Below are 27,698 nucleotides of genomic sequence, written 5' to 3'. Positions count from 1 at the left end.
ACAAAATCAACCGAGACGGTGTCGAAACAGACCACGACTGGATTAAGGTGATTCGGAACAATCACACCTGCGCTGCAGTCTGCGCGCTCTGAGTAATAAATACCCCGGGAGGCCACACCTTACATGCATAACATGGCGTACCGAAACTCGGGAGGAACCAGACGGTATGGTGTATAAGTCAACTTCCATAACAAGTCTTGCGAAATCCAATACCGCCACCTCTGAAATCATGTATGACCGTGTTGATGAGCCACACAATGTGCATGCGTTTCATATGGGACTGTGAATGGATCTATGGCACAGTTCGGTTGCCGATACCGAACATTTGAATGAACGTGACCCATTGAAACACATTAAGAAAACGTAAAGGTAATAAAAGGACTGGAGATGACAGAAAATAGGGTCAATGTTCATGGTTCTTACCTTGAATAATCAGAAGTATCCCTGCTGTCACCAGCAAACTGTTTTTCATTGGTGATACAGGGCAATGTTTAGCGTCTCTCGCCATTCTTCTAAAAAGACGACTTGGATATAAAATCCCCAGCACCACACCACACCAGAACAGACTTAATATTCCTTGACTGATTGCTTCTCAATAAAAATATATAATAGGACTAGACCGCAAAACAGACCGGAGTCGGTAAGCTATAGGTTTGATCTTCAGTCCGACGTCTTATTTTCTCGATTTCAAATTAGAGTCGACTTGACAGTCACACAAAACATTCAAAACCCCTCCCCGTGTGGGGCGTACAGGTATGTCTCTGGTGTTCGCTAAATGGCACCAGAAAAAAGTAACACTCATGTTCGGTGTGTCGGTTATTTCCACTAAGCATTCGCACGCATTCTGAGTGGGGGATTGGTTGTGATGTCACAATATGCCGCCTAAAACCAGAGCCATATATTAAGGGTGCGTTCGTAAATTCAATCTGGAGTGCCAGAGTACACTCAGAGTGCCCTCTGGTCGTAAATTCAGAGCGTTGTCAGATTGTCCGTTCGTAAATTCATCAGTTATTCTGCGCTCTGACACACTCAAACGAGATTACTCTGAAATCGGAGTAGATAGCCAGAGTGAATTTACGAACGCACCCTAAAATAGTTAGGCCAACTTTTTGAATTGTGAATATTGTTCTAATTCTAGACATTCAATTGCATAGCATTGTTTAAATATTCCCCATGTAATGTTAATGGTAAACCAACATGGCTGCAATAGAACGTTGAAGTATCATGTTTATGCATCGTAATGCTCATTCTATACATTCCGTTTTATAGTCTTTTTTTGTATATTCCCATGTAATATTAATGGGGAGCTAAAATGGCTATCATAGAATGTTGAAGTGTCATGTAAATGCACATAATGCAGAAACCGCATTGGCCTGATGCCGCGTTCAAAATAACTGGAAATTCGGAAATCTCAGACTTCCCGAATTCAAAGCGTTCAAGACAACTAGGAACTCTGAAAAAAACGAGCTCAGATTTGGTATTCGGAGTATTCCGAGTAACTGGGGCTTTTTTTCTAGCGCTCCGACCTGAAGATCACTGACGTCATTATTTGACCTCGTTTTTTCCCGAGTTCCAAGTTGTCTTGAAAGCACGATGAACGTGTCTCTAATGGTGCTTTAATGACAACTGGGAACTCAGAAAAGAACGAGGTCAAATCATGTAGGCCTATCTTGTTATTCAATTTATTTCAACATTCTGTCATAAAGAGCACATGTTCAACTTAATTTAAAAAACACGTTTTCCCATCTCATGAGGTTACATTTAAAAAATGACTGTAGAAAGTGCATATTTATGTGCCAAATAAAGTAACAGGGTTGACGATTTCATCTTAAATCACCCATAAATCTTGTGATAAGGGAAACAAATGGAAGATTGTTGTGTGCAACAGGGATGGGCAATTGAATGCAAGCTTTAAAAAAATGTCTAGCCTGTCTAAGGGTAACATAGTTGATGGATAACAGTTGTTATGCTGGACTCAATGGATTTTCCAACACAAAACACCAGAAATTTTTTTTTAAAAAGAGTAGAACCAGCTCACCTTCTTTTACACTATAATTTGACTGTTAGATGTCAAATTTTTCTTTTGAAAAAAATATTTAAAAACGAATAGTTTCACCATATTAAAAAGAGAGTTCAGTTAATATAACAGGGTTGACCTTAAAATGAATCACTAATCACATGAAATAAATAATCATCTTCAGAAATGACTGTTCAAAGCAACAACATAACTAGGGATCTACAATGACGGTGGACATTTGGGAGAAAAGTTGGGGGTAAAGGGATTCAAATCTTCCTGTGTGTCACCGAGGGTGCATGGAAGGGCATGTCAAAAGCCTTTATTCATATACAAAAAAAGTATTTATTGAATTCTCCATGTGGTATATATTAAAGGGCACTTCATTGAATATAACAGGCTTTTAACATTTCTACTTAAAATATCAAAGGCACTCATATATTTTTTTTTTAATCACAATAGAGAACATTCTTGCATATTCCGCTGACCTATATGGATGGTGGATCCATTTTCTGTCTATTCGTCTATAGATTTTTCTCTGTAGGATATGGCATGAATGTTATCATAGTGCTAGACTACACAGAGGATAATTGGGCTATTTGGAGTGGGTGGGACCCATGATGAATATATCTATACTGAGACCACAGGGTGAGAGGCAGCATAGATATCAAAATGCTTCAGTTAAAATGATTAGGTTGTGAAAAGCTGTGAAGTTTAGGGATTTTCCTACCACCAACACTCATTCCTATGAAACATGACATTCAGGAACTTCCCCAACTATTTCACAAGTATTCAGACCCTTTACTCAGTACTTTTTAAGCACCTTTGGCAGCCGTTACAGCCTCGAGTCTTCTTCGGTATGACGCTACAAGCTTGGCACACCTGTATTTGGGGAGTTTCTCCCATTCTTCTCTGCAGATCCTCTCAAGCTCTGTCAGGTTGAATGGAAAGAGCGCTTGGCACTCTACCATAAAGGCCTGATTGGTGGAGTGCTGCAGAGATGGTTGTCTTTCTGGAAGGTTCTCCCATCTCCACAGAGGAACTATGGACCTCTGTCAGAGAGACCAACGGGTTCTTGGTCACCTCCCTGACCAAGGCCCTTCTCCCCCGATTGCTCAGTTTGGCCAGGCGGCCAGCTCTAGGAAGAGTCTTGATGGTTCCAAAATTCTTCCATTTAAGAATGATGGAGGCCACTGTGTTCTTGAGGATCTTCAATGCTGCAGAAATGTTTTGGTACCCTTCCCCAGATCTGTGCCTTGACACAATCCTGTCTCTGGGCTCCACGGACAATTCCTTCAACCTCATGTCTTGGGTTTTTGCTCTGACATGCATTGTCAATTGTGGGACCTTGTATAGACAGGTGTCTGCCTTTCCAAATCATGTCCAATCAATATAATTTACCACAGGTGGACTCCAATCATGTTGTAGAAACATCTCAATGATGATCAATGGAAACAGGATGCACCTGAGCTCAATTTTGAGTCTCATAGCAAAGGGTCTGAAAACTTATGTAAATAAGATATTTCTATGAAACCTGTTTTCGCTTGGTCATTATGGGGTATTCTGTGTAGATTGATGAGAATTTTTGTGGAAATAGTCAAGGGGTCTGAATACTTTCCAAATGCACTGTACATTCATTTGAATCCTCTGTTGATCAAATGTGGTATTGATTATAGGTTGGTGTTGTTCGTCCTTACGTAATTTCCAAGATGTCACCTATTTAAATATTTTGCATAAACACACCTTCAGTAACCTTCTTATGTATAAATGTCGCTCAGAGGAGAATGTTGCCTCAGAATATGGCCCTGTGATTGGTGGTATGGCCATAAGCTGTGAGATGCTTCTCTATCAGCAGTTCATTATCACAGTGGTCACCAGCTGACTCTTTGTCTTGGCAATACTCTCAATCAAACACTCAATACTGGTGGAGCATCGAAAACCTTCTGTCCTCTAAACTAGTGACCACCCCCGTGTGAGTGTACACAGCATACAAATCACCAACTACAGTGTGCCATCTGTTGTCAGTTTGATGCAATTGCGGCCACATATATCACCTCGTGTTCAGGTCATCCTGGCCTTTGCTCCTCATTCTCCTTCCAGGAGGGAATATAAATCAACTCCCACCCCCTGACAGCTTGGACCCCTATTGTGTTATTTACCCAAGATGCTTTGGTCTACCGCTGGAGCCAGGCAAGCTAACAAAGTGCTCTCTCCCTTATTGTTTTCTTTATACAGGAGCCCATGAATTGTATATGTGGCCCTCTGTTTTCACTCCCATTCCAAGAAGCCACAAGGCCCATATGGTTTCCATGTGATTTGTGTGGATATAGATTCGTATGTTTTTCTTTGAGGGAAGGGGACCCGTAGGTTGCCAGATAATCTTTCAATCTGCAAACACATGGAGCGGTGGGTAAGAGGTGGCTGTCCATCACGATAAGGAGCCTGCTGACATGGCTGTGATTGGGGGTCGCAAACAGCAAACGGCAGGGGGCCAGAGCTGTGCCTGGGCAAAATGGAGGCAATGTTCACCATCACTCAACCGAGGGTAGATTGGGTTGGCCATATCATCTGCAACATCTAGCCAGTACAGATGTAGGTCAAAAGGTTCTTAATGCTTAACTTCAGCCCTGGGGTTTATTGGGGGTTTATTAGGGTTTGTGCTGGGGTTATCTCCATGGAGACCATAAACAACAAAGTTAATACCTCCAACTACCACTGGAAATTAGTTCTGCTTGTGAACTTTAAACACTGAAATATTGCACTGTTCAATGGGTAATCTTTTTCAACTAATAAAATAATGTGTTTATCTGTCCCAAAGCTCTGCCAATTGTCTGACTGGCACTACTGATGGCTCGACCCAACATTCTGCAAGGAGGCTTCAATGAAAGACTAGTCCTTCCACTGTGACATACAGAGCAACAGAAACTAAAAAAACTATAAGTTCATTTGGTAAAACCATGGAATCAAAAAAGATGACTACAGTAAATGCATCTAACGTTTACTAGCCTCTTCCATCTCCCCCTCTCTGTCAGACCTTTTCCGTGCCATTTGAGAAATTGCCCCTGTGGCCAAAGATCGGCTCAGAGGAATGAGAATGATTTAACAAGCTGTCGCTTAATGTGATCGTGTATCAGCCGAAGCAACACATTTAAGCGCTGTACATCTTAGCCGGTGGCAGCCTCCTTCATTTTTTGAAGCGTTGATCTCCCATCTTCCTCCTCTCTCCTCCTCCCTCCATCTTTTCCCTCCCCCTCGATGACTTCCTTCTTCCCCCTTTCTTTTCCTTCTGTCATTACTGCACCTGTACATAGCCCATCTATAATTTAGCCCAAACAACTACCTCTTTCCCTACTGTATTTATTTATTTATTTTGCTCCTTTGCACCCCATTATTTCTATCTCTACTTTGCACATTCCTCCACTGCAAATCAACCATTCCAGTGTTTTACTTGCCATATTGTATTTACTTTGTCACCATGGCCTTTTTTTGCCTTTACCTCACCTCACTTGCTCACATTGTATATAGACGTATTTTTCTACTGTATTATTGACAGTATGTTTGTTTTACACCATGTGTAACTCTGTGTTGTTGTATGTGTCGAACTGCTTTGCCTTATCTTGGCCAGGTCGCAATTGTAAATGAGAACGTGTTCTCAACTTGCCTACCTGGTTAAATAAAGGTGAATAAATAAATAAATAATAAAATAATTAGAGTTTACCCCTCTCCCTTTCCCCTCCCCTATTAGCTGAGCTGTAGCTAAGTGTCGGTTTGGTAAACGCACTCCAAGGGAGCAGCAGATAATACTGTTCGCTTTAATTAAAGACATTAAAGGGCTAGAGAGACATGGAGCCCCAGGGAGGAAGTGTTCTCACACCTCCTGAAATATTCTTAATTTCTTCCCCTCCCGCTCTCATTCTATCTTCCATTCTCTCCATCTCTCTCCCACTCGTTTCTCTTCCTCTATCTGCTTCTCTCTCGGTGTCTCCGCCACCTTCTCCTTGGTGTTCTCCGACTCGTGAATATCTTCATTAGTTTAGTACCGTGGACTTTGTTTACAGTTAATGAGTGTTTTCCCTGCTCATTTATTTCCAGTACGCTTGTTGCTGGATTTAAGAAACTGTGTGGGTTTGAGTTTCAGGCACAATGGTGGTAGCTGTGTGTTTGTGAATATATACTGAGGCCCATATGGGTGTGTGTGTGTGTGTGTTTACAGCTTCTGTGAGTTGGCATTTGTCTCACCTAAAGTGTAGGCTTTTGTCCTCATGCTGAGAGAGCCTCTCCTAGAAGGTGTTGTTGCATCTGGTCCGTCTTGTTTCTCCATATTTTGCCATTTTACACATAATACTTGTGCATCTGTTCTGTTCCCTGTATGCCGTCACTGGCTCCTGTTTGTGTGTCCGCTCATCCACTCCTCATCCACAATGCACAGCTCACACACAAACACAACGTCAGGAAGGCGCTTTCTGATTGTCTCACATCCGCTCAACACTGCTCCATAAATAGAAAACCGGCTCCCCAGGGGTGAAGACAATGTTTGGTGGACAGATTAAAGGGTGGAGAGCTCATTGAGTGAGGGGCTGACAGGCTAGATGGGTGAGACTGGTGAGATAAATAGTCCTGTTTCAATAGTCCTGTGTGAGAGGGCCTGTGGGTTTTACATCCCTTATGCTTGACTCATGTCCGCTGCTTGGCCCCTCTGCCATGTGAAATAGTAGGCCTTTTACTCCCATCACATATAGACTTAGCAAAAACAATTACTGAGAATGGATTGAGACAAGAACGCTAATTTACTGTAAGCAGCAGCGCAGATGCAGAGCAAGTGTATCACATAATTGGCAGTTCAACAGACTTCACTCAATCACGTAAAAGACTTAAATCAATTAGAGAGAGCGAACCGATACAGCCTACTAGGAGGATGCTTTCTCTTTCTTTATTACAAGCAGTGGATTTAGAGAAAGTGTACCACGTAATTGGTAGTTCAACAGCAGTTTGCCCTTGTGGAAGACTAAGTGGGCACTGGTTCACATCCTACAATAAAGCCACCTGCCATTGCTACCATTTACTTTCCTCCACTGAGAAATAGCCGTGCTACCTGTGGGAAGGTGAGGTGGGAGCCGTGGAATGTAAGAAAAAAGGAATTGTTTTGCATTCCCCAACACAGAACCTCGTAGGTGCAGTTAAATACAATCTTGTTTTGATGACCCCAGCAGTCTCCAACACAGACCCCCTAGGTGCAGTTAAATACAATCTTGTTTAGAGATTCACAATAATAATGAACTGCTCTTGTGATGTTAACCCCACCACCCCAGATCACTCAAATACCAAGACGCTGGAGGGTTGATATAGCCAAATTGATTAGAATAATAATCAACTGCTCTTGTGATGTTAACCTCATAACCCCAGATCACTCAAACACACAGACATTACAGTGCAGATATAGCCCCATTTGTTTAGAGATTAGGATAGACTGGAGACTGATGGTTGTTCTGTTCCCCACCTGTGGACTGTTCAGAGAATGAAGCATGCCACCCACTGTGAGATGCTGCTGTGTGAGTGATGGCCTGTGTGTGTGTGTGTGTGTGTGTGTGTGTGTGTGTGTGTGTGTGTGTGTGTGTGTGTGTGTGTGTGTGTGTGTGTGTGTGTACGCACGCATGTTTGTGAAACAGAATTTGTGTGTGTTTGAGCCTAAGCATATGTGTTCTTATGGGTGGCATGACTAGTCATTTAATTAAATGCTGTGATACCAGGATGTGTTGTATGCTTGGGCAACGTGTTAAACCCTCTCTGATGAGCCTAATGACAGATAGGCTGCCATTAAAGTGGCATGTCCAATTACCGCTACACTTACTCTCCCCTCCCTCTGACACCAGGGCCATCCATCAAAGACCAGACCATCAATGACCAGACTTTATGCGACATAAAGCCTGGTCATGTGCGATGACCATCCCCCTACAACTGGCATATTAAGGAAAAGGAAAAAAGGGGGATACCTAGTCAGTTGTACAATTGAATGCATTCAACCGAAATGTGTCTTCTGCATTTAACCCAACCCCTCAGATTTATAAAATGTTTAATATGTGTTCCAGGCTGATTCGATCCAAAGTTAAGTATCTGACTACAATTTTGGTCAGCTCGAAACAGGGCCATGAATGTATGAATGGACTATCTCTATCCCATTGCCCGCCTGTGGTGATAAGTAATACATACATTCTCCCCTCGGTTCTGCTAAATGTGATTTATTTAAATCTTTTAGAATCATACTTTTATAACCTGTTGTTACAGGCCATGTTTTATTCATTATTGAGAAAGAGTTGCAACTTTGAACCGCAAGCATTATAGCCCAGCTAGTGTAATAATGCTATCAGACATTCATTTCCATGGCCCATTAATATTGTTTGAGTGTAATTGATACTCATTAAATTGAACACAAGGCTTATGAACAGTACGCTCATTGTGTTCCAGGCACTTACCTCTCAGGCTGTACTAGTGAGTAAAAGGGTTTTCCCTCCTCTCCTGACTGGTGCTGGAAGCCCACCAAACCAGGGTCAGGATGGGGTCGGGAGGAAATGGTAAGCGTCTCATATCCTGCGCTGAGGGCAGAAACAGGTTCTTGGGGGAAGTGGCAGCTGCTCCAGAGTGATCCCATTAGGCTTCAGTTAAGCCTGTGTGCCAGTCACACCACACCTCCCAGGAACCAGAGCACATATGGGCCAAACTCAGTTTGGCTGGGGTGTCGGACAATATGCTGTGCCAATAAATGCACTGTAATCCATCCATTCCAAGCCTATTTTGGCCCTCGCAGTAACTTATCTCACCCATGCGTTCAAAAGATATTGAATTCTCTTTGAATTGTGTAATGAAAACATATGATTTTCATTGAAAATAATTGGGAATGGCTGCATAAATATATCCAGACAGGTAGTTTTATACCAGACACTTTTAAGTGAAGTCAAAAGCCAGAGTTCACTTAAAAGAACAAGACAGCCCTCTGCTGGTAACAAACAATAACAATGTGAAATAGCTTTTTAGCTCCATGTTCTCATTACCACCCTCCCGATAACAGTACTGCATTTTCCCTCAGACTACAATTATCTGAGTCAAATAGATTTTCCCCTCCCTACCATCTCATCTCCAATCGCCTCCAAGGTTCCCAGAATTAACACTGCCTGTTGCTGTGGCTGGCCGAAAAAGTGTTGCCATGGAAACAGACAATGCAATACTCTCTCTTGAGAGTCGGGCAGCTTTTTTCTGCTCGATAATCTATTCCCCTGGCCGTCTGAGGCTGTCTGCAAAGATCTGACTTGGTATCACGTTAACCAGGGCTTTAGGGCACACCTCACTAACCTGAGAGAAGACGTACTCCAATTGGAGAAAGAACATCTGGATGAAAAGCTATTAGAAAGGCCAGAGAATGTTATCACGACTCACAACCCAGAGCCGTAACTAGATGGATATGTACCCCAGAGGGCCGGAGTATGAGTCATTGGTAATATCATGGTGAATTGAAAAGAAGCTCACACTGGTGATCTTGATGGTCCGCAGAAGATCAATTAAATCTGTGAAGCTGCTGCGTCAAGATCACCAGTGTGCTGAAGTTTCTTTGCAATTTAGCACCGTTTTTAACCGCGCACCTGGTAATTCAATAGCCAATAGGTGTGTGTGTGTGTTACACTTTCTCAATACGACTCACGGTGAACAGACGGACTTGTGAACTACAGGTTGAAAAATATACTCCATCAACACATTTTATTTCTTCCCTAATAACTTTGAAGAGAAACATCCAAACGGTAACGCGCTCTCACGAGCTGATCTTATAATCATCAAAGTGAAGACAGTGTCAAATATTTTGCGACCATACATCAGGTGTAGCAAACCCTCCTTCCTGGAGAGCCGGCTTTTACTCCAGCCGTACTGTGTCACACCTGGTTCAGCCAATCAAGATCCCGAGGAGCAACTGGTGAGTTATAGTAGGGCTGGAACAAAACCCTGCAGGAGGTTGGCCGTCCCTGCTCTACAGCTGAAATCTAGTCGTGTTTTGGACAGATATGCATACATAGTTAGATATATAAATCGACGTCATCAGACAGAAGAACAAATTAAAGTCGGCATGTTATAGATCAATATCAACACAACGACAGAGTGTGAACGCAGAAAACCCACGCTCATCTTTTTGAGTAGACATCTTTACCGAACGGGATAGACTCAAACTAAGCAGATCCTTGCTCGATTATTCGTATTGTGTGATGAGAGCATTGCGATGCATATTGTGTTACGGCAGATATGAATTTGGCGAATTCTCCAATACCACCTTCATTTAGCCCCATCAACAGCAGGGTTATTCACAACCCAATATGGAAGGACTTCATTCACAAAGACCTAAAGACCTACAGTCTGTCACTGTAAGCCTACTCGTTTCGAGACTTGTACTGTTCACCAGAGTAGCCTTTGTGCAGCTAAAATAGTTCAGTTCATATCAGTCCCCGGGGTTACCACAGCTAACCCAAGTTCTAGCTTTCATTGTATTCCTCAAACCGTTGCTCAACATCAGAGCTTGGATGAACACTTAGAAAAATGTCAGGTAAGGGCAGCCTCCAACCATTAGGTACATGAGACCCATCCTACTGTTCATAAGAGCCTCAGTCACAACTTTAAAAAACCTCCACGAACACTGTACAACATCTATTTTCATCATACAACAATAAAATGTATTTTTCCCCCCATAATTCATTGTGGTATGATTAAGGCATTAAGTGTACTCTAGTGTAGGGGTCTGTGACCCACTCCTGCTGTATCAGCAGCAGCCACAGTGGAAGTCTGCGTTGGGGTCCAGCAGGAGGTTCTTGCGGTCGCAGTGCAGGCAGTCCAGGTGGTACCAGGCGTCGCAGTCGTCACACTGGACCCACTGCACCGTGTCCTGCTGGGGCAGGCGGCAGCGAGGCGCGGCACACGGCTCCACCCCCTGGGACACTCCCTCCACTTCGTCTTCTGAGGACGACGAGGAGGAGCTCGAAGAGGACGACGAGGAGGAGGAGGAGGAAGACGAAGAGGAAGGAGGGGGAAGGGAGGGTCGCGGAGGAGGGTGCTTCCTTGGTCTGCCCCGTCGCTTGCTAGGAGGGAGGGAGAAGAGCGAAGTGTCACATTCGACTTTCAACGTATTCACTATATATCACAAAAAATACATATTTGAGAATGTGAAGAGAGAACGGAGCATATTCGTTTCCAGAGAAGGAAAATGTACAATGAGAAATACAAATATATGATAGAGCAATGTCACTGTAGTTTGGATGCTGTCACATGAGGGCATTCTTACCCAGAGGTGATGTGAAATCTAGCAAACTGCCCTGCCCGTCCTCGATCCTCTTTGCAGATCCTCAAGGATGGAGACCCCAGGGTGTAACTCGTTCCTCCCACCACCATAGGGGAGTAAACTGGGGAGCTGTGAGCCCGTTGCCTTCCCCGCCCAGAGGATGGCGGCGAAAAAATATTCTGCTGGCGAAACAAAGAGACGTTCACATTTGGGCCAGTCCTTTGATTGTTTGGGTTGATCTCCCGCCTCTGACTGATGTTGAAGGAAACATGGTTGAGTTTGCCGTTAGCGACGATGGTGTGACAGTTTGCGATCGGTTTGGGCACAGGCACGTGTTTCAGTTCAAACTGACGTCGTACATCCTGGTCCGTTTTGGGTAAATGAGCATGGAAACCCTCAGATTCTGACTTGTAGAGGCGCCTTCTCTTCGTCCCACTCGGCCCGTCCTTCACTCTTCGGTGGTTCCCGGGATCGTCCGAGCTGTCATCCTCCAGAAGGACAGTGTGGGCTGACTTGCGCCTGCTCTTGGATGAGGGCGGGAGTGACTTGGATGAGGCCACAGAGGTAGTGGGTGGAAAGGGAGGAGGGGTGGAGGGCGGGACCAAGGATGTAAAGGGCAAGGAGGTGGAGCTTGTGTCTGTGATATTGCCATCACACCTCTTAAATGTCCAAGGAGTCCCAGTCATCTTGCTCAGGCTTCCGATGGAATTCAGAATGACAGTCGCCCTGTTGAAATCCAAGTTGGCCACCGCCTTGCGGTCCATGCTCGTTCTGATTCGGTTCTTCAGGTCGGAGGAGAAGGTGCCGGCCTTTGGGATGGTGATGGCGTCAAAGTCCAACGGCCGCACGCTAACCTTCTGGAAGAGGAAGTAGAACTCTGGGCTCCCTCTCTCTGATTGGCCGCCGAAGGTGAGCGTGTCACCATCTGAGAGCACCCATTGGACACCTGGCTGCAGCCGGACCTCATTCACCCAGGTACCTGGCATGGGAAGGTGGAGGAGAATGCTCAGATGAAAGGCTAGTAGAATAGAATTTAATGAGACCTAAGGAAACTAAACACAAGTGTGTGTAGTTGTAGAATATGTTACAAGAAATTAACAAAATAAATATTAATTCCCTCCCAAAGATAGAATGACAGACACATCATATCAGACTACATCACAGTTATATGTCTCTGATGGTGATTCTTCGAAGAACGGTGTACTGTAATCATGTGGGATGGTGTGGAACTCACCATGGCTGCTCCGGTCTTTTATCTGCACTTTCCAGCCCCCCTCAGCTGCTCCCTCCGCCTCCCTCTCAGCATGCAGCTCGGCATGGATACGAGACACAGACGTTGAGTCCAGTGTGACATCACACAGCTCTGCCGCACGGCCCAGTCGGAACACCGAGTGGGTCAGCGCAGGCCGGAACGTGTACAGGTCCCGGGCTGAATCTGTAGAGGACGAGCCGATTCTCAGCAGCTGGAAACACGGCTGGACTCCGGACAGCATGGCCACGACTCACCGATGCCCACCCCAGTCAGTGACAGATACTTTCTTACATAGAGCCTTCCATTGCTTAAATAGCACTTAAGTCAGTGAATGTGATAACAAAAAGCCGTCTGTAATGCTGGTAAAAGCTTTGTTCTTAGTATGTTGCGTAGAATGAATTTGAACAGATTTAACATTAAAACTCTTGTTTTAATAGTAAAACGTATTGTATACAATCTATAACCTGCACGGTTATTTGCTGAGTAATGTCACCTAAATATCAGTTGTAATACCGTGTACATTTGACTAAGCTAACTCATTCATAAATTGACACGTAAAGGCTGGGAGCTAGAGCTGGCAGCTTGAGGTGGGTTCAACCTGAAAAGACAGAAGAGGGAACGTTTGTAAGACAGAATGCTCATATGACTCACTCAGCCGGTCTACACCATAGATTGTTAACTCATTTATATTGCTAATATAATCAATTATGACAATTTCATATGACACAAGTGATCAATCTATGGATTGATGGCAATTTAGCATCCTATTGCCTAGTGATGGGGAGAAAAAAGTAGATGGTTACTACGTTGGACGATATTATATCGATACTTTGACTCCAAGTATCGATTTGGAAATCTACCTTTTGCTAGGTAGTGTTAGCTAGCGCTAGTCTGCTGTACCTGTGCCAAAACTCTGGTAGAGCATTTTTTATCCTATAGCTTGTTCTCCATCTTTTTAAAAAGTGAGCCGATTTTCAAAAACTTATTGCCACGACTGATCAAAACCAATTGTCTCATGCTCTCTGCAGAAGACATATAGTGAGCAATATGTTTGGAACATCGAATCACAATACATATCGTATTTGCACCTAAGTATTGTGTCGTGAGGTCCCTGGCAATTCCCAGCACTATTGCCCTATCTGGCCCTTTTGTAGGCCCGCAGATCAATTTCCAAATACGAACACTTCCAAAAATATATTTTAGGAACTCAAATCGGGATCTCAGCTTACTGTTGAGAGTTAGAAAACACAGATACAATTCGAAATGTGGTTGCGCATCAGCAGTTTCTCTTGTTATGTCAGTCAGAATTGCAGAAAGGCCCTGATCACTGTGTCCTCTCATGATGAGTTCAGATTGTGGCCCCCATCAGTTGCCCATAGCTGCACTCTGTATCTCAGAAAAGTTGCATAAATTAAAAATACGCATCAAAATAGACTTTTACATGTAGTTGAATTGTAGGTACTACCTTGCCGTTGTGAGCATTCACCAATATGATGCACATTGTTCTATGAAAAACGAACAAACTGCATGTAGCTAATAGCTAACGTTACTGTATGCCTGACAGTGCTGCTGATTTGCTAGTGTAGCACAAGGCTCGTGCGGTGAAATTACACAGGGACAAAGCAGTGGGCAACAAGTGTATCACTTTTGTTAGGTAACTAGCTAAATTACAACGAATAGTTTTGCCAAGATGACTATGCAAATGTTAACAAACTAAACCATCGTTACACCGATTATGAGGTGCATCATATTAAGATGTCAAAATACACTACTCGGAAAAAGCATTTCACAATCAAGGCGTAGACAGCCGGATAGTTCCTGTAATCCACATTGAAAGTCATACCTCCACAAAAGTGGCTCGAATCTGCTGCACTTGAATTCTTATCCACTATCTAAATATGATGCTAACGCTGCCGATTGTTTAAAACTGTCTATATACTTTAGTCTTTTGATAACTTATGTCCAATTTAAACGTCGTTGTTTGCTGAACGGAGATTTTCGCGTTATTTTCCCCAGGAAGTCCTTTGAAATTTGGCGCGCCATCCAGGCTTCCTTGCGCTTGATTCACGCCATTTCCGCCCGCCTCTGTTCTGTCACTCACAGCTATGGCATAGTTTTAATTGAAACAGTGGTACTGTAGCTACCTTGGCCAGCTATTACATATGAAACTCGCAGGTAAGGTGTAGGTAGTTAGTTAGTTGATAGGCTATGGTGTCTGTTGATTTCAGAGTTTCCTGTAATTAAGACAGGGAATTCTTAAAGAAAAATAAATTGATACGGTAAGGTTTTTAGAGCGTTTCATACCATGTGGCTTCCACCTTAGAACAGTGCACTGCAGCACCTGCAGTAGCAACATATTGTAGGCCTACTACACCAGATAATGTGATATAACTAAAGATTGTTGGTGTCCATTACTGAACGTTACAGGTTTGCCTATACCAAACAGCGCCATAGATTTAGCATCTAATCTGCAACTCCCTTTGTTCTTGATTCTAGAAAACAGTTTCTTATACATGACGTATCCAGTTGCAGGTGGTTCTACAAAAAAAGCAGCACAAACGAAGGTTCCTTGCCATCTTAGCCGCCGCACATCTAGAATTTCCCAGCATCTTTGTCAGAACAAGTCCTTTCTATGAGACATGGCCACATGTAGAAGTAGGTGACAGGGCGACTAAAACAGATGCATGCAGTAAGCATATCTCACTCGATACAAAACATGTATTTACTATCTTCCTGAGTTGTATATGGTGTTTGTAGAACCACCTGCAACTGGATACAGACATTTTATAAAGATAACTGTTTTCCTGAATCGAGAACAAAGAGACTATCACCAAATGCAGGTTAGTAGAAAAATTGTTGGTGAAGTTTTGTATAGGCAAACTTATAACATTCAGTAATGGACACCAACAATCTTTGGTTATATCACATAATCTTGTGTAACAATCTGTAGATGCACCTCCAGTAGGCCCTAGGTCTACACGTTACAGGAGGAAACTCGATTCACTTCCAGAATTTGACTTCATTATGGAAATTACTTTCCCAACCCTCCTACACTAAGAATGTTCCCTAGTGAGTTTACCTCAGCTCAGTATTTTCATTATATTGGAAGAATATTATTGCAGACATGGCACTGACACGAGACACAATTATGGCATCCTTTTCCATCAGTCTCTTCAAAATCCTTTAATGGACATTGCTCATTCATTACAGAAAAGAAAAAAGAAAAATCTGTGCATGATGCCAAAAGTATAACATTTTCAAAATGGTTAATTCTAGCATACAAGGGCATAGTTGTTCGTACGTGATAGCGAAGTATTATAAAAGTCAACGATAATATAGCTAGAGAGCCAACAGTATGAATTCTGGACTTAAACCTAACAGGCAAGTTTGGAAAGTAATTCATTTTAAATGAAACAAAACAATCAAATGCAATCATAACAACCAAGGTTAGCATGCATCATTTCATTTGCAGAAGCAGTTTTCCTGAATACATCTGACATCTTTTCCCACCAAGGTACCTGAAATAAACCTGCCGGGTAGGTATACCATTCAGCTGAATTCAGCTATGGACTTCGGCCTTGTGAACTCAACCCTGAAGTAGATAAAATGGACATATATTGCTGAATACTAAATACTACTATTAATGAATGGTCGTACTTTGTAATGAATGGTCGTACTTTGTTGCCGAAATCCCACTTTTTTTTACCTGTATAGAGCATAAAGTCACCCCAAGACTTACTCTCAACTCTGGGTGACCATTTGTTTACATACCATGTTGGCTGACATCAATATTAAGGAAATAGAATCATTGTGAAAATTGCAGAGGTGATTTTGTAATGGCTTTTGCGGGCGACGTGTACATTATTCCAGTCTGAGCCATAGTAATATTGACAATGAGAATACCTCTTTGACTGCATGAACAGACACCAAAAAGATAGTATTTACGTTGCAATTTAAATATGACAGTATTCCTGCTGTCTCACAGGTGACCTACGGCTCAACATGCAGCAGTAGTTTTTGGGTACACTATAGCTGACAGCAGTTATCTGCATAAGAAGAAAAAAGTGTAATATTAGTTAAAGTAGTCGTGATACTAAGAGTTCTTATGAAATGTTCAAGCACGTCTAGCATTTTCCAAGAAACATTCTGAGGTGCGGATACTATCGTGTGATACTCTAGGTAGATGATGTGTGATGCAAAAGAGAGAAGAGAATGAGAGACAGAAAAATAGGCATTTTACTGCTATTATGTCTCCTCGATCACTCAGTCTAAGGCATCTCCTACATTACGTGTATCAGTATAACTACTATGAACATAGTGAAAGGATAAATTACCCAACTCAGGGATATAAAATCTTGCATAACTTTGCAGTAAGAAACAGTATTGGCTGTATACACATGCAATATATCTCGGCTATATACAAGAGTGCTTGAAAGTGAGCTTTGGGTAATATTTGTAAAGTAAGATATTTAGATATATATCTTTTTTTTCCTTTTTTTTCAGTGCTAAAGCGCAGATATTGCTCAAGATTCAATGAAAAATCAATCCCCCTTCAATTAGTTAAAATAGGAATGGGTCAAATGTACCTCACCAGACCATGGATTCAGTAGCTTGTTACCTGATATGAAAGGGATAGCTTTAAAGGTGGCTTTTACATTGTCTTTAGTCAAAGTTGTCATCAATTCTAAATAATTAGTGCAAATTCAACACCAATTGAACACAAATCTATAAATAAATAATATTCTACAAAACCAATATAATAGCCGATAGAATATCAACGATGAAGTAGCTACATCATATATGATGAATTTACACATAAGATATTTATTTACGCTGTCCAGCATTCTCATGTTGTATTAAAAACAATTTAACCTTAATTTTCAACAAAAAAAGGAATGTAGAATCATACTTTTTATTTTGTAGGTAGTGTTATTTACAACAGCTGCAATTAAATTCATTTTTAAAATTTTTGTTATACTTTTAACTGTTTCATGTTATATTTGTGCTTTTTCTTTCAGACACCAATCATGTCTGTCTTACTCAATTGAGTTCCACTCACGGACATACCTATATCGGTCACAACACGAGGTAGCGATATTGCTAGCAGACGCTGTCCCCAACAACAACTATGCCGCGTCCCTGGGACTGTTACACCCCTTCATTCCCTTTGTTTTGACCTTTTTAACATGATCATGTGTACACACACCAATTATCGACATACAGAATGCCCTCGTTAATAATATGCAGAACCTGATTGGACTAGAGTTGAAACCAGTGGGAAGCCTTAGTGGAATGGTTTGTCAGATGTTGTAATGGGTGTATTAATATAGTGTTACTGAAGCAAATGGACTGATGGTGGATGACTTTGCAATATATATTTGCAGCAAATGGACAGACAGACATCTCTCACTGATGTTATCTGAACGGTTGACGAACGGTTCTGCGTTTTTCCTGTTCAGACTGAATAGATCCAGGATATTAGGCCTATTTGACAGTACAATTCTCATAGAATTTAGACAATACAATAATCATGAAATGTCAACAGTTCAGCAATCACGATGTTGGATTAAGATTCATGTTCTGTTTTGCATTGGGACTTTACCGCGTTATTATAATCTAGTCATGCATCCTCACCTATCTGAAATACAATGCGTTTGAAAAAATGTTGTAGTGAATTGAGATGAAGTAGCGACTGTTATTCGTTTAGAGATTCTGGGTGGGATGTTTGGTTCAAATAAATGAATCTGACAGTAGAGACCGTGATGAATAAAGATCGTGATGAATGCAGCAGCAAGTGCATTGAATCTTAATAACTTGCTGGCTTTGTTGGCGTGCCAATCTCAGGAAGCGATGTGTTTTCAGTCTGTCAGGAAAGTTGGCTTAATCGTTAGCATTTATCAATTCAGCACTCAGTTCATTTTGGGCCGTGGAGTCAGGCAAAATAGGAATGAAAAAAGGGGGCTTCCCGAGTGGTGCAGTGGTCTAAGGTACTGCATCGCAGTGCTAGCTGTGCCACTAGAGATTCTGGGTTCGAGTCCAGGCTCAGTCGCAGCTGGCCGTGACCAGGAGACCCATGGGGCGGCGCACAATTGGCCCAGCGTCGTCCGGGTTAGGGGAGGGTTTGGCCGGCAGGGATGTCCTTGTACCATCGCGCTCTAGCAACCCCTGTGGCAGGCCGGGCGCAGTGCACTCTGACACGATCGCCAGGTGTACGGTGTTTCCTCCGACACATTGGTGCGGCTGGCTTATGGGTTAAGTGGGCATTGTATCAAGAAGCATTGCGGCTTGGTAGTGTTGTGTTTCGGAGGACGTGTTCTCGACCTTCGCCTCTCCCAAGTCCATATGGGAGTTGCAGCGATGAGACAAGACTGTAACTACCAATTGGATAAAAATTTTAAAAAAGGAAGGGTGACATCATGCATTAGCATTGGATGTCATAGGTCTGAATGTCATCTTATTCCTCCACAATCACTCCTGAGTCTGTCTTTATTAAAGGGCAACGATCCAAATGTTCAGGTCCCTTCCAACCAGAAGTCCCTATTCCAAGGCTTTTTCTGCAGTGGCTGGGGTTGTAATGAGAAACATGCTCTTATGTATATGGGTTCAAAATGGCGTGATGTGAAGTTGCCGTTGTATTAGTTCCGGGTCATTTGTGTTGCAAGATAAGGGATGTAGTAAATGTGTGTTTTACTGGATGATGTCATCAAAAGTGGCAGAGATTGGACACCTTGTTACATGCCCAGGGACACTACAAGCTTTCTTGCATAGCATGGTGTTATTCAATCTACGAGGCTTGTATCAGTTATCAAGAATTAGCTCTCCAACTCTGGTATTCTATAGAGGCTATATGCTGAGACAAGCGCTTTCTCTGAGTTGGTGCCAAAGCCTTGCCTGTAATTTCTGTTATGTAATGAAATTGTAGCGGTATAGGCCTATGTCAGAAACCATGGGCTTATGGTTGTCAGAAGCGTTATTTACCAAGATTGTTTTAGAAAATAAAGTTGTATTTATTGGTTTTGTTAGTCTAGTATTACAATTTTATTTCTAAAATTAAGTTGGTCTATTACCCTGGGCCTATGTCATACATTTTGCTGCTATGTCTATGGCCCCACATACAGTATCAGTGGTAGGAACATTCAGTGCTAATAAGAAAGATGGATTAAATATATTGTAGCTCTGTCAGAAATGTTATAATTTTTGTCATTATAGGAAATCTGGGATACATTTTTACAGGATTATTAATTTTAAAAAATGCTTTGATATCAATGTGCACTCATTCCTTTTGGACATTTTAATCTGGCATTATCTTAGATATTATCTCTGAGTCTGTGGTTCTTAGGAATGCATGCAGTACGCAGTAATTAATACTGTCAATTCCCTCTTGGGCCAGCTAAGGATACATTCTGGCTTTAAGTCTAATTTAAAAACATGTGTAACGGGGGTCAGTGTGCTGTTAACAGCTTAGCTTCCTCCACAGTCCAACTGCCACATACTGGGCTCGACCCAGTGATCCTCTGCTTCACAACACACGTGACCGCCCTCCTTGACAACGTTCCAACGGGTTGAGCCACCCAAAAGGTACCAATTGGATGGCTCCATCCGTGACATTTCAACCTAGCTGTGGAGTGAGCTTACGGTATGTTCTTAAATCTGTTACACATGCGTTTCCCGTATGCACAGAATTCATGTGTTCTAATGAGCTAAGTTCTTGTATTTTTTTCTTTAGAAAGTCTAGTGCATTTAGAGTGGCAATTTTTACACCATGTATTTTTTTGTAGCTTTAGGTTAAAAAAGCAGTGATCAGGATTTGGGTAGTGTCTGTGTGAGTGGGGGAGTAATTGAGGCTGAAGAGTAAAGGTTGTTAGGGTGTCCGGTGGTTTGTGTCTGACTTTTAGGAATACAATGCAGGAGCTCTCAGGTGATGGTGTTCTCTGCGGTGGCACTGGGAATCAATGGGCTTCTTGCTTTATCGGCAGGCTCAGCAACACTGTCGGCTGCCTTAAGTCCTCCAGCCAGCTCGGCGCCCCTGGATGTCATTTCTGGCGTGCTGTCACCCATCAGGTCTTCTTCAGGGGCGTCGGCCTCAGAGCGGGCCTGGGTCATGGGGCTGGGGCTCATGGCCAAGTCGGGGTTCCAGTTGGCGCTTTGATCTCCCTCTGGGATGACAGTGGCTGCCACGCTGTCAGAGTTGTTGAGGACCAACTTGTGGGAGGTAAAGGTCTGGGGCATGTCCGTCTCGTATTCGCTGTCTAACGGGAGGCCGGAGGAGTTGAACTCTACCCCCGAGTCGCTCATCTCCAGGAAGTTCTTGTCCGAGGAGAAAGTGTGGTAGCGGCCTGCTTTGGATACCTCCAGACCCTGTGGAAGGAAAGTCATGTGGGGTGGAGGGGTGTGGAAAGAAAGGGTCAGCAAAAAAAGAACATGAATGATTCATTTCGGATGTTTCTGCAAATGTAGTTTAGGTACTGCTTGGTGTGTAGACTGGTTATTTTCAGCCTTTTATGGAAACATTACCCCCGTATTTCTGTTTATGTCTGTCTTTATTTAAAACATTTGCAATTATAATGGTGGAATCTGTTTTCCTCTTGCAACTTAACATGCGCACCGGTAGGCCACTTCCCACCCCATAATGTTTTCCAGCTTACCTTAATAGTGACCTCAGTGCTTTCTGTAGCATTGCTGTTGTCCCACGTAGACGTCAAAGTGGACTCCTCAGCGAACCGCGTATAGGCCTCTTGAACAACCTACCAACAACAGCACAAGAGGGTCGTATTTTAGCAGGAACCCACGGCAAGCACATCACAGTAGCAATCACAGGTTCACTTCATCATGTATACATCATGTATATATATGCGTCATAAAAAACACATACGGGTAAATAGGAGTTGGCGGGAAAAACTGTACATGTACTGCACATTAAGCTCTTATATCGATGTATAAGATCGTAAGGTGTGTATATATAGAGTGACAAGTTGAGCGACTGGAGTTGTTTGGCGTGAAAAGAACACACTGGAAGTTTAGAGGAGCAGGCTTCGGGGAGCCATCGTTCTTGAGGGACAGGGATTCGCATTCTAGTGTGTATGTCAGGAGAGAGCGAGAGATGAGGTAGATCAATCGATTTTTATGTCGGAGCGCTCCGGAAACTGCTGTGGGGAGCGCAAAGGCAATCAGACAGGCTGTCCAGGTTTGTCGACCTAGTCTCCAGAAATCCATAATGAAGTGGGACATGAAGCCTCGCTGCATATTGATAGTGTCGTCTAAGCCTCCAGAGCAAACACCTTACAGGGGGATTAGAACAGTAGAGGCCCCTCACATCATGTCACAATATATACATGTAAATTATCTACGGTACACCACTTTCAAACACACAAATGTATAGCATCAGGTGTACAGAAATTACACAGACACACACGTAGACACAGACAAAGAAACAAACAGAAATGGCACACCTTTGACACAAACGTCTGTTGGGCTAGTAGCTGATTAAGCAATAGAGTTCCCCTAAATTTTTTGGTAATCAAGAATACAATCTTACTTGGACGTACAGTGTCGAATACTTTGAGTAATTACTACAGTACTTGAATTGGCCCGGCTTCCCGAACCCAGATTAAGCCTGTAACTGGACTTAAAAGCATCCTCAACAGAGATTCACCGTTGAGCATGTGTTTTAGTCCAGGAGTAATCTGTGTCCAGAGAACCCACCCAGTGTGTACTCTTAAACTACATGATGTCATAATGCATAATGCTCTTGGTCGATGTACAGTACAGTAGTTATTTGATGCACTAATTAATGTCTATGAACTCATCTCCACAGTATTCCCTTACTAGAGAACACTAATTGCTATAATACCATACTGTACGGCTGTGATAATCTTAGTCCGGGTGGCAACTTAATCCAGTGTATTATACAGCCTAAACCCACATTATGTCTGTATACTCTGCATGTAGGCTACTGTAAGTGTGCCACTAACTAGGTGGACATATCCTGGTTCCCAATGTGCAATTCCCAATGTACCACTGCATATAATCAAGAAAACAAGTGGTAGATCTATTCCAGTATCACCAAGCCAATTGATATGTTAATCGCTACTGCCCCGATCTTACAAACGCACAGTAGACTCACACACACACACAAATCAGCACATACTCACACATACACATAAATACATGTTTACCTTGTAACTCCGCCCCCCAACAACAACATATGTGCATGTGTGCTTGAGAATAGCTGAATCGTATTGGACGGCTGCATCTGTATGCTTATTTGCACTGAGGCTATGCCTGCAGTTATCATGAATTATCATAAATGAGTAACTGCAGTTATTTGTCAGCTTGGAGATTTGGCGAAAGGAGGGAGGGGTGAGGAATGGATGGCACAGACAAATAATCACTGACGGTGGTAGGAGGCCCACACAGCATAGTGACTCTATGACCATCCCCAGAGCGTTAGTACAAACACCAATACAGATTCATCCACTTAACACTACGGAATGAAGCCAGAACACAGTTCTCTCACCAAGCAGAGGCTCCGTCTGAGGCTCCTTTAAGAGGGAGAAATGTAACCAAAGGCAAATCGTTAACTAGATTTTCCCCAAGCTTGTAATTAGGCTGACATCTATTGGGTGGACCAAATACATAAGGATTGAGATAAAGATGATGGGTGGACAATGGCAACATTGTGGGCTGCAAATGTACAAAACACTTCAAATTGCCACTGATGGATTCTGCGATATGGAGTGAGCGATGATATATGTGTGATCCCATTGTGTGACAACGGCAACATTGTGGGCTGCAGACAAAACACTTGAAATGGCCACTGTGATGGAATCTGCCATGTGGAGAGAGTGATGACTAATGATATGTGGATGATCTCATTTTGTGTGATTCAAAGCGCCACACATCCAGGAATCCGACATTGGGCAGGCAGGTTTTGTTCCATGGTGAATTCCAGCGAATGAACAAAAGTAAATTAGGACCTTAAGTGTAATTAAAGCTATATATCTGAGACTAAAAGACGAACACTGGAATGCACTCTAAGGAAAAGAGAGCGGGACAGACAAAGGTGCACACGAACACTCACACAGTTAGATGTCCACTGACATCTTTCTTTGACCATACTTAAAGTGATCATTTTACAGAATTACATGTTATTTTCCTTACCCTGTAAGGAGTCTATGGACAAGGTATGACAGCAACCCGTGCTTTAGTTTTGTTCAACTTTTTAGCATTTGTGGGACAAATCCAATGCAAGTCAATGGGAACAACGTTAACATTGTCATGCTTCATGTCCAAATCATCTCTAAGTAACTACATTGAGTTACAAAACCAATTTTAAAATACTTTAGGATGATTTGGACATATACTAATGTTGTTCGCATTGACTTTGATTGGATTCGTGCCACTAATGCTAAACGGTTAGCAGTTGAAACAGCGGCAAGGTAAACAAAACCAAAGCATGGGTTGCTGTCATACCTTGTACATAGACTGCTTACAGGGTAAGGAATCCAATATGTCTCACTATCCCTCTAAGAGGGGTTACAATCACCAATATTTCTCGAACAATCACTTTGCAATCTGCTCTACGAGTATATTAGGCCTACAATCATAGTAACATGGTAACATGGTTATTCATGAATAACCAAAACGTGAAAACCGCGCTCTTGAAGAGACAATGGCCAATAATTGTTAATAAATGTAAGTGTTTCGACATGAGAATAGCACACAGGTGTGATAAAGCAGATGCTGCCTAACTATAGTAAAAGGGTTGTATCGTGGTGTCTTAAAGTGTTCATCCCTGTTGAGGAAGCGTTAGGCTGAGTTACCTTGACGAATGCGTCTCCATCCCCCTTGTCCGCCTGCTGGGCGATGAGGGCAATTTGCCTCGCCTTCTCTGCCCGACGGCGCACATTGGTCAGGCAGGAGAACAGGCACACCAGCAAGAGGAGGACCAGGAAGCCCAGTAAGGAGAGGATTGCAACATACAGCGTGGGTAACTTATAAGCTAAAAGAGAGAGGGAGGATGGAGGAAGGAAAGGGAAGACAAGGAGGAAAGGAACACCAAGAAAAGAGGAGAGATGAATGACGGGGGAGGTGAATGTGGAGAGTTCCAACATGAAAACAATAGAGTGAAATAGACAGTCCCATCGATGACAATAAGAAGAAAGAGAAAGGAAAGACCATTAAAAGGGGTGATACATGGATCCATATGTTAAAGGCCTAGTCTCCTCCCTGACAACCCACGGTTTACCTTCTACCTCCAGGTAGATGTTGGTCACAGGAAACCCCAACAGGTCTGTCACTCTGAAGAGCCCCATGTCACTGAACCGGACCCTCTCCAGAATGCACATGGAGCCTTCTACAGTCAGCCTGCCGTCCAGTGATGGGTCCACCGGCACCACTAGCTCTCCTTGCTCCAGTATGACCCGGTCCTTCCGGTCCCAGTCTGGAGTGTACAGGAGGTTGACTTTGGTGTGGTCCACAAACAGGTTGATCTTCAAAGTACTGCCATATGATAGGTGGACGAAGTTCTGGTGCTCTTTGGAACAAAGGGGCGAGATAAAAAGGATCAAAGTTGTCAAATAGTTCTGTTTGCGCTTACCTTGGCCTGTGTCTTTCAAGCTTTGTCAACCATATGTTGGGCACACCACGAACCACAATTTCAAAACCCCTGGATAAAGTATAATCTCCCTTCCATCTCTGACATTAACCACTCCCTCTCTGACTTTGGTCTTCCTCATCTCACCTTTAACGTTAAGGCATGACCTTCTCCTGACTTTCCCGTTGCGGTCCAGTACGGTGAAGCTGCCTTCGTCTGTCCCCTGCACCATGCTTAGAGTCACCCTTTTCTCTGACACACTCAGACGGCCCTTGTACTCTTCCGCGGGGATGGAAGTCTGGTTGAGAAGCACCACCGCCGGTGGCTCCGTGGTCTGATTGGCCTGGGCTTGACTGGGCCTGAACTCCAGGGTGATAGGGCCCGAGATGTCGCTGAGTGGGATGTGGTATGTCTCACCGTACTTGACCACCTGCTCCAGCGCGCAATCTGCCAGGGAACACACAACAGCACAGTTCTATCACTCTGGGCTCAGGGGGAGTATTTTATTCCTATACAGTTGCACTTGCATCAGAACAGTGATCGTAATCGATTGCAGGCAAAAATGCAAGAAACTCTCATTTAGATCGATATCTGCGTCTAAGTTACATTGTTTGTGCAGAGTTAGGATACAATCTTAGACAGTGAATGTATTGGATAAACACCGATAAGAAGGAGGATACAAACAAGTCGATTGCAACATTAGAAGAAAAGCTTGAAGAATTAAACGGACAGAAGATGATTTAACTGTACAGTAATTAGAAGAACAGTACCCCTGACAAGGAGGAGGATGTGTTTGACATCGGCAGGCGCCTCGGTGTTCTTGATCATGTACATGCCCTCGTCCTCCTCCCCCACATCCTCCAGGATGAGGTGCTTGAGGGAGTTAAGCTGGGCCCGGTGGCCCACCACCCGCCCGTCCCTCATCAGGGCCACCTCGGCGGTTGGATTGGAGGCGGGCTTGAAGAGAACCTCAGTGCTGTCTAGGGATGGGAGTGGGATGTGCACATCTTCGCCGAAAAAAGCTATCTTGTGTTCTTCTTTGACTGAAGACAGAGAATGGAAAAGAGGTGGAGATTGATAAGGGGACTCAAGAGTATAAGGAATAGTATGTCCGAATCAGGGAAACGTTAGTGATGGTATTCATACTCAATCTTCAGGTTTTGACAGTCACAGACAGAATAAACTGTAGATCATGCGTGACTTTACCTTTCAGGGATGCAGTCAGAACTGTAGAGTAAAAGAGAGGTTTATTTTAGCATTACTTTATGTTCTTTGTCAAAGATCCTTCAAGAAGTTAGAAATTATTTGTTCTGCTGGATGAGAAACCACAGAACTTGGCAAATATCTCAAAGCGTTTGCAATGTAAATGCCCTACATTCTCACCGCCAAAAATAGAACTGCTGTCAACAACATCAAACCCTCCATAAATTAACGAGGGGGAAAAAAGGAACAGATAATAAATGAATTGTGTACTCATGTGAATAAAATCTGATGTAATCATGTGACTGTGTCAAACTTTGCTTTATGCTCTTTCAACCTCTCAACCTAAATCCCTGGTGACTAATTCTCCAATATGCTTACCAGTGCAGAACACGGCTCCAAACACGGCAACACCAATTATTTTCATCTTGATTGAATCTCTGAAAACACCAAATAAAAAGTGTTTTTTTTACAGCAGGATATTGCTTACCTAAATATGGATTTAATTATTGTACATGCATGTAGAGATATGAAGATTCACTAAACATAATAGGGTATAGTTTAAATCTGGACATGAAGAGCTAATATTCAATAATCTACTCCCAGGAAATTCTACTATAACTGAAGAAAAAAAGCCAAGGTGTCTGCAGTGGTATTGACATCATTTCCTGGGGTTAACCGGACTGGCTTGTAGTTCCCCAGGGCATTAGTCAGCTCTTTTGTATGATGATGAGGCTGACCACCATTAGAGTAGAGTGGACATGAGCCCAGGCTCAGACTACCATTCTGCTTACAGTGGCAGGAGATGGGAAGGAGAAGGAGTTAAGTGGCTCCAAAGATCTAGCATACAACCATGAAAGAACACAGAGTGCTGTTTAATAAGCGTTCTCTCTTTCAGCGGCATAAATTAAGAAATTACAGCACTAGCTCTTCCCTATTTGCATCTCATATTCAGGACAATCAAAGTGTAGGCAGAGTTTTGAAAGCAATTGATTTCCAATGGGTTGTGTTTAGTATCTGAGAAGAAGGATGCTAATCTACGTTCGAGTGAAGCTTGCCTTGAGCCTGTCGCATGCAATAACAATGTACATCAATCAGAACTCTGAAAGGTCAGGAGTCTATTTAACAAATGCAGAGCTGAAATTGTTCACCCCAATTTCTCGCACATATATCATCAGTATGACATCCCCGTGTCGCTCTTCCTCCACTACACACTCTCGCGCGAGCAGCATCGTCGTCTTTCTTGTTCTATCTCTCAGTAAAACAGTGTGCAGTCTATACACCGGTGGTGCGACAAGGGTGTGTCACGCTCCGCTGCATGGGCTGTCCC

General features: G+C 43.0%; 3 protein-coding genes across 4 annotated transcripts in view; all 3 read right to left on the bottom strand.

Moving 5' to 3' along the window:
• Positions 1-828, bottom strand: part of LOC120022450 (poliovirus receptor-like) — a 76,293-nt gene extending 75,465 nt beyond the window's left edge. For both annotated transcript variants that reach the window (XM_038966356.1, XM_038966355.1), the window contains exon 1: positions 424-828. In XM_038966356.1, coding sequence (XP_038822284.1) covers positions 424-508 — 85 coding nt within the window. In that variant the 5' untranslated portion in view covers positions 509-828. The remainder of the gene's footprint in view (positions 1-423) is intronic.
• Positions 829-9,733: 8,905 nt separating this feature from the next.
• Positions 9,734-14,569, bottom strand: LOC120022574 (transcription factor 19-like). The gene is made up of 4 exons (XM_038966532.1): positions 14,417-14,569; positions 12,556-13,171; positions 11,325-12,300; positions 9,734-11,121 (listed from the first exon to the last, which is right to left on the bottom strand). The coding sequence occupies exons 2-4, from the start codon at positions 12,812-12,814 to the stop codon at positions 10,806-10,808; spliced, it is 1,551 nt and encodes a 516-aa protein (XP_038822460.1). The 5' UTR covers positions 12,815-13,171; positions 14,417-14,569; the 3' UTR covers positions 9,734-10,805.
• Positions 14,570-20,487: 5,918 nt separating this feature from the next.
• LOC120022337 lies at positions 20,488-26,795 on the bottom strand. The gene is made up of 8 exons (XM_038966230.1): positions 26,750-26,795; positions 26,375-26,395; positions 25,939-26,211; positions 25,316-25,615; positions 24,821-25,108; positions 24,396-24,574; positions 21,219-21,317; positions 20,488-20,931 (listed from the first exon to the last, which is right to left on the bottom strand). Exons 1-8 carry the CDS (start codon positions 26,793-26,795, stop codon positions 20,488-20,490), a joined length of 1,650 nt encoding a protein of 549 aa, XP_038822158.1.
• Between the last annotated feature and the right edge of the window lie 903 nt (positions 26,796-27,698).

Source organism: Salvelinus namaycush, chromosome 27, assembly GCF_016432855.1.
Source record: "Salvelinus namaycush isolate Seneca chromosome 27, SaNama_1.0, whole genome shotgun sequence".
In the NCBI taxonomy this organism is placed as follows: domain Eukaryota; kingdom Metazoa; phylum Chordata; class Actinopteri; order Salmoniformes; family Salmonidae; genus Salvelinus; species Salvelinus namaycush.
This window is presented reverse-complemented; position numbering and strand designations above follow the sequence as displayed.